Below are 15,658 nucleotides of genomic sequence, written 5' to 3'. Positions count from 1 at the left end.
TAGCTTATACACTTACGGGCTGCACCAGTAACGTACCTAATGCCATAATAACCTACAAATCTGAGCTATTCAAGTTGGGATAAGTGTTACAATCAATTATTGTGGCTTTCAATAGAGTGCTTGTTCCTCATCTTTTTGTCAGTCTTAGCGTCTTACCTGCCTTGCTGAGTCATATCTTGATGTGTGATAATTATATCTCGTCATAGCTAGTTCTGAATGCTGGTTCGTTATGAAGCTATCTGTGGGTTAAACTTCTCAGTTAACGAGGAACTGACTGTGTGGGATTGGATTACTGCCTGGATTAGATTTCTAACGCAATTCATTTCCAGACATCCTCTTTCAGTATTTTCACTACACTTTAGTCTACATAAAGGTGGAAATTGGATTAAAAGGACAAAGCGTGAAGTCATTTGCTGAAGCAAAGAGCGTTAGTGCCAAATTTTGTATAAAAGGATGCTGCTGAAAAGACTGCAAGTCTCTCTTCTAATCCACGGAGAATCCCTCCGCCTCTGAGTTTAAGGACTTCATCTCCAAATACAATGCACAGGGGGTACATAAACCCCTGTTAAACAGTTAATTTTGTGCATTCATCTCTTGTTTGTTTACGGTATTAAAACTATTGGTTTCAGCCTGGAACAATCCCATTCATGCAGAAATGACTTTGTAAATGTAAATACTGTATTAGTGACAGCTCTGTTCAGAGCAAGTATTTTAACCTTTTGGGCAGTACCAATAGCTCTCCTCCTCTAATTAAAGTTCAAATATACAAAAGAAACTTCTGCCTTTTATTTTTCTCAGTGAAATAAAGATTTCAAGAGGAAAAATTGGTTATATCAATAGGCAATGCTTACTACATCTGAAAATGCTGTGTTGACAGGACAAATGAATTATTGCTGTTCTTGGATGAAGGGAAAGTTGTGTGTGAAACTTCCACTGTCCATTGAGTAAACAGCGAAGTTTGGATTGTAAGCACACAACAGGACATAAACGATACATTTTAAAAATCTAAAATCAGATACTAAATATCCAAAAGTTTGTGCACCCAAAGATGTAATTCAGGGTTACAACCTTAACAATTATCATCACACGACACAAGACAGTCTAAATATGAAAGTATATTCACCTAGAAAAAACTGATCTCACTCAAGCTGACCACTGCAGCTTTCACAGAGAGGATATCGACTGCCACTTCAATGCTATCAGGATCTGGTCTTCCTTGGAGAGCAGGTACTTGTCCTTCTGAAAAAGAGGAATAGACACATCAATTTCATTTGATCCCGCTGGCTGATGTACTAGCGCTGACTTGGTAGTTACTTCCTTATTTCATTATGTGTTAAAAATTGACTCCATTCTCTTTTCATCATTCCAAACCAGACACCTTTTTTATGCATTGCCTTCTGATTGGTCTCAAAGCGTCTTTGCAATTAAATAATTTCCTGATGAAAAACAAGTTTATATGAAGTAGAACTGTTTTTCATATGCTTTATAGCTTGCTGCATATTATACCATATCATGTATCATAAAATTCCTGCTATTAATGGTTGTTTACTTTTCCTAGAGACAAAAAATATGCATCAGAATTTAAAACCAGACAATTTCTTGCAATAACTGCCCTCATTTTATGTCGTCTTCGCTGGTTTCAGAAAGAACAGGTGATGTTCTGCACTAGAAAAGTTAATGCTTTTAAAGCCTTCTGTGCTTTCTGAATGTAATAACAATGACAGCACTTAGCACTTATATAAATCTTTTCATGCATAGAGCTCCATCCTGACATTGAAAGTATTATTAGTCACATTTTACGGATAAGTTCTTTAATGTAGCAGCGAGTTCAATTTCCAAGCCCTCCAGGCCGAATACGTATTATAGTAGGGGGACAAATGTCAGAGATTTTAGCTGAGAAATTCCTCATCTGAGTCTCAGACCTCGCTTTACTATGGACACATGCATTAGCTCTATCCTGGTTTCTGTTAGTGACCCTCCTCTAGATTATAAACCTTATTACGTACCACTCCTCCCTTTCTTCTTCTCCTCCAGTGACATTTTCCAACTCACTATCCAGAGGTTTTCTTAGCTTTCTCCTCACACCATGCTTCGTACGGGGAGTTCTCACCTTGACCTCAACTGTTTCCCCCACAGAAGCACACCTCTACAGACCGGCGCCTCAAGGCCCAGTACTGTTTTGATAAAATACCTGCAATAACTGTCTGATTTTTTATGTCTGTCCTGTATAGTCAGTATATTTGGTTTATAAATAAATTTAAAATATTTCTACATGAAATAGTTTTATATACATTTTGATGATAGACACTTTTTAATCATTCTTCATTTATTAGCCATACTTGGCACAAAAATGTGATTGACGTACATGCCCATTATCCTGACCCACTTAGCTTTTATATTGTTTTACTTCTTGTCCTTTTCTTCTTTCATTTTTTCTCATAACTGATTTTAAACTCTGCAAGATCAGACTGTCCAGATGTGTTTGTACAGTATCTGGCATGATATGACTTGGCCAAGATTCAGATTATTAATTAATATTATGGTTAAACAAATATTATATCGATATATTACCATTTATTAAATTGAACAGCAAAATCTTGAAAGGAGCTAGAGACCTTTCTATATCTAGGTCTTGAAAGGCATCATTTTGAGGCTTTTGAATGGACAGGGGAAGCAACAAAATTTTTCAGGTTTTCCTTTTTTGAGAACTTACCTCTTGAAAGGTTTCCTTGAATTTAAATGAATTGAAAATACTTCAGTCCACTTCAAGTCACAAATGATTAATGCCAGTAACTGTCACTGACATGAAGGAGAGTACTGACAAACAAAGGGAAGCATCAATTAATATAGGAAGAATAAGATCCTTGATTTGTTGTCTACCAAAATAGACAGCATTTGCTGTATTTTCTTTATAGTCTTCATATTCTTAATAATCATATTTTAAAATTACGTTGGCAGATGAAGTAGTATTGTTGCATGTTTGTTTCTAAATTTAAATGCTGATTTAAATGGCAGTGCTACAGACTTTTGTGGTTCTGGATGTGTTGCGTTGTCTAAGGTACACCTAGATGAGAAGAAGCAGGGAAAATGAGTTGTATCAAATACTAGGTAGCATTTGCCACAGGAGAACATAAGCCTGTTTTTCCTACATAACCTTTTTTTTTTAGTACCTGTTCTGTTTTGTGAGTAAAGGAGACATATGATGATTATCTTAAATCACCAGTAAACAGAAAATAATCAAATAGTTACTGTCTGTTAACTCTTAGAATCATGATATCCAATTCCTGGAGCTCCTTTATGTGCAGAAAGAGAAAAGCCAATGAATAAAACCAAATAGATTGCAACTAAGTAAAATGAATGTATATCTAAGCATGTGCTTTATATTGTTTATATGTAACTGACAGTTACGAGAGCAGCTGTGGTACAAGAGCAGAGAGCAGCAACTACCGAACGTCGCTGCGGGGCCATTGCTGACCCTACGTAAGGTGCTGGGCAGGAACTCTTTAGAGGCAGCTGACTGGCAGCAATAGGATTTCAGGAAAAAATAGCCTCTGAAAATAGCCTCAAATTCCTCTTAAATACCCATAATTTAAATGCCATGCTTGATCCAGGGGCTGTTTAAATTCAGTATTCCATTCCAGAGAAGCCTTGTTCTACAGTGTATTTCATACATAACCCCAGTAAATAGTACTGTTCAGTTCAGTGATCAGATGAGTTGAATGTAATGATGCATGTATACGTGTTTGCAAGTTGTGGCCCTTAATGGTTGTGAAGACTGTTATGTCTTGGAAGCACTGTGATATAACATAATGCGAGACAAAAAACCTTCTGAGTGAGTAGTCTTCTGAGGAATGGAGTTTAGTGAGCTTCAAAAAGAGTTTCAAGAAATGATACTAAGTGGCTTTGGTGTTTTAAGGAAAAAGTAGATAAATAATTATTTATAATGTGTAATGAGCTCTTCTACCATAAATATGCAAAACACTAATTAGTTATAGCCAAATTTCCCTAGCTTTGGGAATCTTTTAGAATATAGCTTTTCAGTAATTGAATCACATCAAAGTATTTTTTCTCCCACTCTTCTAACAAAGTTATTTGTGATTTGTTGGAGGGCGGGGAGAGATGGGAAGCAAGCTGTTGACAAACCACAAGATGGCTTTGATATAGTATAGTGAAAAAATAACTTATAGATTTATCAGAAAGAAATGCACCATGAACCTGTAAGAAACCCTGTTTGTAGTGACTACCTGCACTGAGGTGAGATTTGTCAATTAATTTGATTCTAAATTTCTGAAAGGCAACTAATTTTTTTTTTTACAAGGTGTATAAATATTGTCAGAGAAAAAAAATTGGAAGGATATCAGTGAGTGTTTGGAGGCAGATGCTGCTTTTACAGGGCAGGTTTTTGCGAAGTTCATTTTGATGATAGTATTACCTTAAATGGTTGGACACTGCAGTGAAGCAACATCGCTATCATGACAAATTACCAAAACATCCCTCACTATACCCACTGAATTAAAAAACATTTGGCTTTAGAACCTCACTTGGAAATGCAAAGACAAATGGAGGTTGAAGAGAATTCATTCTACTGTTAAACCTAATGCATTCATTTTTTAATTTAGAAGCTGATCAGCTTGAAACTATTGAAACCTTGGTGTATTAAATTTTACAATTTTGACTCAACATTGACTATGTGTTTATTATCAACACACCCTTGATGCTTCAAATACAGCTGAGTTGATCTGTTGTATGAAACAGGACCATTCAGGCATCGTTACAAGATCAGAACAGTAAGTTCTACCTTCAAATACAGAAATAAAGAAAATATAAAACCAAATAAATCTACAGGCCTTCCTTTGCCATCAAACCAACTGAATTCCAACTTCTAAAGCCATAGATTTCTTGTCTTGTTTGATTTCAGGTCCATAGCCAAATATTTGGGTTATATTGTCAAATTAAAAGTATGTTTATACAGCTTGTAAAGGAATGATTTTGACTTCTGGGTAGGTCTGCAGTGGTAGTGTTAATTTAGATTAAATGAATGATAACAGCAGGGAAGGTGTAGGTCTTCCAGGAGGGATTGTACCTGGTTTTTGTTAGCATAAAGATATGGATCTGGTCCTAGCCTAGAATGCTCTTTTGGGGATTTTATTTAATCATTGAAACGTCTATCTAGTTATAGTTGTTGGATTCTGAATTTAAATGTCAGTATGTGTTTTGGGGAATCTACTGAAAGGAGTTGTGGTTTTTTTGAAAAAGCAACAGTCTTTTCCATCTCTGATTTCTTCATCAGTAGCACAGGTTCTCTTTGCTGTCGTAGCCTATCCTCCATCTACTTCCACAGCTTCGTCCATTTCTATCAGTTTTGTTTGCAACTTCATGGATTGTGACTAAATATACGCATTCAGTATTACAACAAATATAAAGCCGTTTTTACAGCATTTACTTATATCGCATTTTGTAAAATAGGTGACCTAAAATAAAGGCTTTTGCTCTGTTGTTCAGACTCCTATGTCATTGTATTAACACTATTGAAAGATCCATCTTTTATGCCTTGAGCCTGAACAAAATTTCATGGCTGTACTCAGGTGAAATGTTTTGGTGAAATATAAAAGAAAGGAGGAAAAAAAAAGCTTTCTGAACTGTTAGCTGTCACGTTATAGCAATATTTTCATGAATTCCCAAGTTATTAAATTTATAATACTGCAGTAGAGTTTTTCTAATTAAATGTGCATTTTCTTTTGTCATAAAGAAAGAAAAAACTTCGGTTATGCTTTTTACAGTAATTTAATTAAGCATTTCCTGTAAGTTCATTTCAGTATCTATCATGGCTCACTAAAGTTGGAATTCAGTATAGAATGGTAGATTAATTGTGCTTTGTCTTAGATGAAATAAGAATCCTAAATATGCAGAGTCATGAAATTTAATTGTGTTCCTCAATTGCTTATTCGATGCTTTGGAAACCTGAACCAAGAAATACTGAAGAAGAGGGCCAAAGGTTGTTAAATGTAGCGAGTAACACAGATTTTGAACTTTACTTAATGAACCGAGTGTTTATTACTATGAAATAAATGCACCATTTAAAGAATTATGGTGGAAATGTAAAACATTAAAACTCTAATTAATTTTGGTCAGAAGCATGCAATGCACTCATTTTTCCTAAAACATTTTCATTAGGGTCTAGATTTTCTCTGTTATTGAGATAAATTTATTCCTTTCACGTGGTAGTGCTATCTTTTTCCGTTAAAAACATGTACTTCAGTGATGTTTAGAGTGATGTCTTTCAGCTGCCTTCGACAGTAGGCAGCACTTCTTGATTGTAGCTTACAGAAGCATTTTTATATAACTCAGTTGTGCCTACTTTTCTATTTAATGTTGTTAATCATTTTGGAAACAAAGAATATTCAGAGCTCTTGATAAAAGGCTGTCTGTAGCAAAACTTATTTGTGAAAACAGTTAAAACATGAAAAAAAATCTTCAGCTATCATTTAGTAACTACCAAGATACGTGTATAGCTTAACAATTAAGCAGTTAAAAATTAGCCTCTTATTTGTTTTTTTTTAATTAAACAGTACTTAGAAATAAAACTGTTTAAAAGAGCTATTAACTCCTTATTGTTGGCCTGAGCACCTTTTGTTCCCATGTAGCTATTGTAAGAAGAAGCCATTTTATTTCTTAGTATCAAGAATACAAACATGAAGAAGTTTTGCTTCTCATAATTTAGTAAATGTATGGTCTAAATATTGTGGGAGTATAACCATGAGTATTCAAAATCATCTTGATTTGATTAGAATATGCATTTCTGGGTATGGAATATTACTCTGTAGTAGTATTATGAGTGTATATAAAGTGGAACTTTCTGTTTTAATTTATAATTAATAAAAATAATGATTACGTTGCCACATAAGTAGAAAATGCTATTGTGGTTTCCATATATATGTTTATGTATGCACAGATGTAAGTATTATAATTGAGTGACAAATTTGCCTTAGAAAGGATCTTAATCGGGACAGTGTCAGACTTGAAGGCTTGAAAACTAACGCAAGTGTGCACTCTGAGACCAGAGTGGAAATTAAGGAGGCCCGTCCCATACAGGCACAGTACATCCCTTTAAAGTTGCTTTTCATCTATTTCTTAGTTTCAGGTTTGTGATATCTAAGCACTTATAGAAACAGTCTAAAGTTTATAACCCTAAACCTTTAAAGACTCAAATCGTTAAAGAGGAAACATTTTCCTCTACTTTCTTCAAGGAGAACCAGCTGAACTTCTAAAACAATGGTTGGGTTTCAAGCACCACCTGCCCTGAAGAGCATCCCAACTGTAGTGGCAGTCAGCCAAAAGGGCCACTCAGTGGAATGGTTGCCTCCTAAAATGAGAGAAACAGATGGAAGATTTGAAATCTGGCATGAAATTCCACTTCTGTACTAAGCGTTAAAAGAAATTTGACTGTAAGGGCTCTTGCGATGGTGCATTTATCTGAATAATCAGAATTAGAAACAAGGAAATAGAAAATACAGAACACTGACAAACATTTCAAAAAGACTTAAAGTTCTTGTACAAGTTAAAGGAAAGAGTTTGTGATAAACATGCAGCTGCTTGTAGGTTTTTAAGAGGCACTTTAGTATAAAAATAGTTCTCCTAGTCTTGCATTGCCACCTAGAGCACGATGCCATGTACTGCATCGGTGAAGGAAACCTCCAACTGTTAAATGTTGCTCTTTTTACTGAATAAAATGGGGTGGAGAGCTGCTTCCAGTTAATTGATGTCATGTTTACTTACATTATAATGGTTAGTTCATTCATAGCCTCCATTTCATTGTAGGAATTTGGTGGGCTTTGACAGTAAGAATTAATGGAGATGGGCATTAAAAGGTACAACTGTCAGCTTGCCAGTGGTCCCGGAGGGGGCATTTTCTTGATGGCTGCTTCAGAATACTTCATGAAGCAAATGTCAAACTTGTCAAGGCTGTCACTATGAAAATGATCCATGTAGCAAGGGTCTCCTTTTCTTGGGAAACAAACAGCTGCCTTATCACTGCAGAGCTATGGTGACAGAAAACTGTCATCTATCACAAGAAATTTGTATTTGCTTCTAATATCCATTGGTAAAGAACTGTTCCAGTTGTACTCTGTATTTTTGCACCACTCTTCATTATAAGAGTTGTCAGAAATACATCTGAAGAAGATAGCATAGGCTTTGGAAGAAAAATAACTTTTGAATTTGAGTGCTGATGCTCACCTTTTGCCTATTTAACAGGGAGACTGATTGAACTCCCAATTTTTAGCCCCGAAACTCCTTTTCCTCCAAATTTGGCCTGTGACATTGGAAAGCTAGACTTTAACATACACAAAGAAAAGCTCTCGTAGTTTCTGAAGTCCCTTTTTCCTGATATATTTTTGAAGAGTGTTAAAAGTATTTTTGCCTACTTCCAACTGGTGTTTTGTTAGCTAGAATCTGTGAGGCAGGAGATGAAATACCAGCTGGACACCCTCCCTGGAGCTTAGTATGTTAGTCATATTACAGCTCTTTTGGGTTAAGATACTATGAAAAGTAATAGTATCTGAATTTGGTCCTGCGTGGCTTTAAGATTATATTTCTAGATTATGTGATAGCATAGAGAACCCTTTAGTCATTCCTCATTATAGTAGGATATTTTTGTGTTTTGCATACTTTCTTATTATTCAAATGTTCATTTACATCATACTGTAGTATATAGCTGTTTATTAAGTTTAGAATATGGGTTACAGTTTGCAAAGCACACAACAGCAAGTTTATTTTATTAAGTATATCTTTGTAATGCAACTGTAAAAATTACAGGTGTGGCGTAATGCACAAATCCGTGAATTGCTGCATTTCCTAGCACAGTTAATTGAGGTGTGGTCTGTTCTACATACAGAGTAGTGTCAGATTCCCTGTACGATTAAGAATTATCCAATTCACTGTCATCTTCCAGATTTCATATCATTAACTAATGGGATAAAAAGAAATTCTCAAACATTTTGAATGAAGTTGGTCGGAGGGGGAAAAAAGAGAAAGGGCCACCCAAAACCCTATTTCTAGGCTTTTTTTTTTTTTTTTTTTTAATGCCAGAATTTGTCTACAGGGGAATATTCTGGAATAATTACCACAAAATTAACTTTCCACATGGGACCTGTTATTCTCTGCTTGGAGCACCATTTGTGGTTGACCTTAAACATGCTTTCAAAGGGGATGAAGTTATATGACAGTCAGATCAAAATTTTCAAAAATAGGATCTTAAAAAAGTCAGCTTCTTACCTTTAGTTTTTGGCACCTAAAGACATCTAAATATCAAAGTATTCCCATTAACTTCAGCAAAGCTATTGAATGCTCAATACTTTAATAATAATTCACAATGCTTATTTAGGTGGCAGATTGTAGGCTCTCAGTTTAAAATTCTTGGCCCTGTTCTGTTACTGTGACCCATAAATGCTCAGCTACCAAGTGTAGACTAAGCAGTTTGAAGGAAGGTGTCCATAGGACATTTGAAGACATCCGTAGAGCATCCAAAGGACCCTTTAATACAATACCTTGTTTCCATCAGGGAAAAGGAGGGATGCCTGGGGAAAGGATGTAGGAAAAAAGGATGTGGAAGGTCCATCAGTCCATCAGCATCATCAGGATGCTGACGAGGTGTCCGGTCATCAGTGGCTTAAGGAGCTCCTGAGCTGACATTTCAATTCAGGGTGTTGGGTTTAACAGCACTTTATAAAGCCCTTTTTGTACTTTTCTTTATCACTATTGGTTTTGTAAATCTAAAAGAATGCCAGTTCCAGACTAGTAAACTTCATTTCAACATGAAGATAATCTTTGGGCTGTTAAATGCACTTTTTCAGTAAGAGTAGTAATACAGTCTTGAGGGATTCACTTCCCTTTGCTACCCTTACAAGTCACCAGATCTGTGCTGAGGCATCTTTTAGATGAGTGTATTCAAAATGCACGGTATAATATTCGAGCCTATGGTTGTCTGTGGTCAGAAAAGATACGGAGAGAAGTTTGATTTATGACATCTGCTAGCAAAAACTGCTTGATCAAAATGACTGGTCTCTGTTTCAGAATTTTTAGGACAGAAAGCACTAGAGAGTAGAGTCATAGGCGGCTGGAAGCAAAATAAATAATAACATAAAATAGAGATGTGAGATTAATAGAAATAATGTGAACTGAATTTCTGTGAAACAGAAACTGGAATTCAGTATTTCATCTGCTGTGTAGCCACTGGTAATAGCAACTTTACACACTGCCATCACGGACTGTTTTTTTAACAGATAACATGAAAATAAAAGGTTTTCCTTTGCTATCCTATGTCACAATTAAAAGTATTATAATGATGATAATGATAGGTGGTAATTAGTAAAACAAATATATTAAATATGTTTAATCTGCAGTCTGTTTTGCGTAATTTCTTGATAATTAGGCTATATAGGCTATTTAGCTGAAAATTCAAACATTATTAATGACATTAGAAACTCCAACCAATTCAGTATTCTCTGTGCAATCATTGGGATGCCTCTTGGGTTATTAAAAAAAAGATGAAAAATTTCATAGAAATTTTGCTTTGTCAGCAAACTGAAAGAATAGTGAGTCTTCACATCTTGGACTACAGTTACTATGTGTGCTCTAAATTTCCCGTTCAAATCTTTCCCGAATATATTGGCAGTGATATTGCACTTCTTATAATTCATAGGAGTTCACAGGTCAAAAATTTCTGATAATTTGCAGTCATTAGTAAGTTTGCCATTCTCAGACCACTGCTGTCACTTCTTTTCTGGCAGAAAGCTGCATGAGTGCCAGAATTGGTGGTTCATACTTTCCAGTGTCCCCCGCCAATCATTTCCGCCGTCTCTGTTGTGCTGGCACTGTGGCAGCGCACAGGTCTGAGAACTGATCTAGCTGAAGACATATCTGACAAAGAAAACGTTTTTTCCCCTTGTTAATTCATACATGAGAAAGATCAACCATCATCACTCTGCCTTTTGCGCAGCAATCACCCATGTGCAGAAATACAAAACTTAGATTTCTGTTTCAAAATGAAATGTGACTGTTTCTGTTCTTGGAAAGTGGAGATGGAGTAAGAAATTAAGATGTCCTATGTGGAGCATGGCTTAATACAATACTATTCAGAAAGCTTTTGTGCATAAAGTTATCAAAATAACAAAAAATAACAATATAGTCAGGGACCTGGATGACTTGTGTGTGGGAATCTGCCTGCGTAAGTCCAATTTATACTCTCCTGGTAAATTTTACCTGTTTGGATATGTTTTGCCTGGTTGAAGCAACAGGAGATGAACAAAGGAGAGTGTTGGTACTGCAAAATATCCCAAAGCAGATGCTTCCATCTTGAGTATTCATGCAGAGCAAATCCTAGACTTGCCATAGCCACTCAGCCATCGTTTCTGCATCTCAGAAAACACTGATCACTGCAGCTGCTGCTGTAACCTAGGAAATCTGCCAGAGAGCAAGCATCACCTTATGAGCACAGAATTAAAACATTTCAAGTCTACACAAAGCCAGAAGATTCTGTTACAAAACCTTTTTCACTGGATAAAACCTTTTTGTCCACAAAAAATAGGCTCAGGAAGCTGATGTTCAGTAACCACAGAGCCTGATATCCCTTCACCCTCTCGTAGTGCTCAGTGACGGTACGGCCAGGTCTTCTTCCTGTAGTCTCTGAAATTTCTTTATGCTCCCTTTATTAGAAGAGGAAGCCCGAAGCAGTATGCCAAGTGTGTTGGGAAAAGAATGATTGTGTAGGGTTTATATTCCCTGTATGAGGGAGCACAAGTCAGGACGTTGGAATAATGGCAGCTGGTGTGCTAGGAAGGTGATTAGTTGGCATTAAGGTCAGTAGGGATGCAACTTCTGTAGGTAAGACCTTCAGAAACATGCAGATCTGCTGTTCTTTTATTACAAATTCTTCATGAAAGAACCTGGCTGTTTTTCTATAGCAGCCAAAAGTTTCTGTGGCTGGCTTTTTTATTCAGCGATGTTCTTTGTCACCCGTACGTGGTACATCTAAGCTTAGTTACACACCGCTCCTTTGTTGTTTCCTGTTCTGCTTTGCCTTTATTTTCTTTAAAAGTTTGACTTTTGTATGTGTACTATACATTACACTCTCTTGAATATATGCTACACTTGTAATTTCAACAAATCAACAATCTTTGGTTTCACACACATGCACAGACAAGTTTCCTCACCTGAACTGAAAGAGCCACAGGGCTCAGTACATGTTTTAAAGGTAACTGAAGAGATGACAGTCCAGAAAGATAAGAAAAAAAAAGCATTTAGCCTTTAGTCGTCAGTCATGTAAATATTTCTCAGTGCCTAGCCTATCCCCAGAAGGGGGGACGATTTAGAAGCAGAATGGTTTGGAGTGTATGTTTCTTTAATAGAACAACTGGCTTTTCAACTTTATTTTAGCATTGTGTAACATAATACAAGACCACATTTTTTTAATGAGATTTTCCGTTGCTGTTCTATTTTGTGCTGCCCATGTGATCTTCCTGTATATTTTGTACCTCTAAATCTTTATTATAATTACCCTTACAAAACACCCTTTGATGGTGAAAGGAGGACTAGGAAGCAAAAAGATAAAGTTTTTTTCGTAGAAGAATGAAGGTGCTGTTTTAAAGCAGGAAACTGCACCCTGGGTTCCTGGGTCCCACCTGATGTCCCTGACATTTCCTTTCTCTCAGGTGGTGACTTGTGATGAGTGGTGTTACAGCAGCCAGGACACTTCTTCGCTCCCAAATGTCTATTCATTTGCTGTCCTTTGTGTTTTTGGAACAAGGAAGATTCTCTGTATGTTGAATTAAAATGCAGGCAGGAAAACTGGCCATACTTGGAATGGGTGATAAGGACTGTTCATGATGTGACGGGTTGCAAGTTGCCTTATAAAATAGTTTTCTCAGTCTTCCATAATTTATACTTTGGAGGTCACAATTTTGTACTGGACACAAAATAGTATCCATTCCTATGGAAAGGGGCATTATGATGTCATTTCATTTTTTCAGTGAGATCCAGAGGAACCCATATTGAATTATGAGCCCAACTTTTACAGCTGAAGCTGTAGAATATTGTAAGCATGCTGCTGCCTGACATGCTCATGTTTCCTATTTTAGACCTGACTGATCTTCAGATAACATATGGTGGTACAAGTAATTGGAAAATTGGCAGACCTGTCAAGAAAATATGCTAGATGGGACAAAAATACGATGCTGCAGCACATAAAGTGTCTCTGAAGTTAAATTTATTGTCTTTTATCAAATGGTGAAGTAAACGTATCTGGTCTCAAAAAAATGAAACATTTTTCAATGGCAGATGCTTTTCAAAAGTAATTTTTAGGACAATGATGAAAGTTCTTGCATTTGAAAGTAATTTAGTGGAAAACTCTGGTCAAGAACAAAGGAAAGGTGTGTAATACTGTCTGCTGCAGACATTTGAATATCTTGTCATCCATGTGTGGTTTAGTAATTTCTTTATGTAACCATCCAGTAAATTGGTCAGTGAAATATTTACTCATTAAATTATTCTTCTACTATAAATGTAGGTGATTAGACTTGTTTAAATTTTGAGTGTTCTTATCATTTTTATTTCCACTCTTGAGCAAAATCAAATGCTTCAATAAATGACATTTTTTTGCTTATTTTTATGCTTATTGATCAGGCAAAAGATGACAAAAATCTGTACAGAATTCTATATATATGCATAAGTACAAAAAGTGTACTTCTTCAATAAGTTGATTAATGTTCAGGTTTTCATTTTCTTTTACAGGAAGATGAAAATGAAGCTGAGGCAGAAAATCCATCTCAGGAGCTGAATTTGGAACAGAAAAAATCAAAAAAATAGGAGATTGCTGTCTTGTTTGAAATATTTGCAAGTTGTGTAACAGTGATTATAGTTTCTCATTGTAAAATTAACAAAAAAAGTTCTCAATAAAGTCATTGAAAATTAAATTCACGCTGCACTGGGGAATTAATTAAGTAGCTCCTGGTGATATTCTTGATTGCATTAAAAGCTGAATTATCAGAACTAAGCACCATACCAATAAAATTCTAAAAGCTTTTTGAACATGGTGTAGAAAGCTGGTGGGTTATTCATCACTAATAGCATTTACTAAGCAAACAGGTCAATTTATTTTTTACTCTACAAAGCAGTGTTATCCTTAAAGGATAGTTATAATTCAGACATATTTTGGTATTTCTGAGCAAGAGCTTTGATTCTTATAAGTTAGATAAATACATTCTACTAAATTAGTTCTGAAATTTCTTCTGATCAGTGATTAAAATAAATGTAGCTGACGACTGGGTGGAGGCAAGGATTTTTTGGTATATGTAGTGTATGTTTTCATAAGTAATTAGTTTTACATGTTTGTATCTCTTCTGATTTTTAATTGTCTTCATGTCGCATTATCATTTTCTTCCATGTAAACCATTTCCATTTTCACGTGATCATTGTCTTTTAATGAATATCAAGCTTTTGTCTTGATTAGGCCATCCTGCACAGGTCCAATTCTTTCATACCAATCTTTCCATTCTAACAGAATAAAATAACTTCTCGCTGTGTCATTAGACCTTTAAGTGAGTAATGAAAATCTAAAATAAAAACCCCTTCTTCCTGTACTCATCATTTTGATTTCTGATTTACCTCTGCTTTTTAGCCTGTGCAGGTCAGTAAATAGGAAGGTTAGTACAAGAAACTCAGATGTAGGTTTATAGCCCGATAGTTTCACAGGTTGCAATGAAGAAACCAAAAATCTTACTGATTCTGTTTTAGTATTAGAGCAACACTCACTGAAGTCCTGTGAGTGAAGTTTATCTTGCTCTAGGAGAAATGAATCATCTTCAATTGAAAAAGTTCACCTCTTTTCCCACTCTTCCATATTTTTACTGTTACTCTGTATATTGAGTGTTAAATCAGATTGTAAATAGTGTAATAGTGTAAATAGTCATCCTCAATTTTATCCCATCTTATAAATGATAGTTTCAGATATTTTAAAAACAACATGCCTGTGCTTAAGCAGTATCTTTTATAAATTCTTTTCTGGTTCATGAGATTCAAATGTGTGTAGCTCATGGACAAATTTCAATCATAGTTACTCTACAGGTGTTTTATAACACTAGATCTCATTTTAACGAATGCAGCTATCATGTAAATTAGCATATAAAATAAATTCAGCATTGGTCCGTTTGGTGCAGATCAACCACTGTAGCCATCTCAGAAAGGAGGGAGAATAGGATTTTGACTTCACTGCAGTGGAAGAGACAGATTTAGGAAAGACAGAAGCACAGATTTACCACGCAGGACCTTATGGACTGTTCTCTGCACAGTGGTGTGTGGGATCACAGGGTAGACGAGAACAAAGTGAACGTTCTTCCTTTTTTTCAGGCTACCCCAGAAAGCCAAGGTCAGTGCTCAGAGCTTAGTACTCATCAGCGTCTGAAGAAGGGACAGGGTTGCCAGCGGAAAGGGCTGAAAGGCCTCTGAATTCTGAAGGACAGAACAAGTAACTTGTAAGAAAAGGTGAGAGAATGAGGTTTTACACAGGGCGTACACAAAGGTAGGGTAATGGCAGGGGGAGTTACTGGCTGGGATGGATTATGGCCATGTCTTGGCCTCTCTGCCCACCTCCACCCCCAGTGCACTT

General features: G+C 36.0%; 1 protein-coding gene across 1 annotated transcript in view; it reads left to right on the top strand.

Moving 5' to 3' along the window:
- PHF14 (PHD finger protein 14) overlaps positions 1-13,954 on the top strand; it is a 170,614-nt gene extending 156,660 nt beyond the window's left edge. The window contains 1 exon segment of the mRNA XM_075143674.1: positions 13,786-13,954. Within this exon segment, the coding sequence (XP_074999775.1) occupies positions 13,786-13,860 (75 nt within the window). The 3' untranslated portion in view covers positions 13,861-13,954.
- The last annotated feature ends 1,704 nt before the right edge of the window (positions 13,955-15,658 follow it).

Source organism: Calonectris borealis, chromosome 2 (genome assembly GCF_964195595.1).
Source record: "Calonectris borealis chromosome 2, bCalBor7.hap1.2, whole genome shotgun sequence".
NCBI lineage: Eukaryota > Metazoa > Chordata > Aves > Procellariiformes > Procellariidae > Calonectris > Calonectris borealis.
Note: the sequence above shows the minus strand (reverse complement) of the source record. Positions and strands in the feature narration are given on the sequence as shown.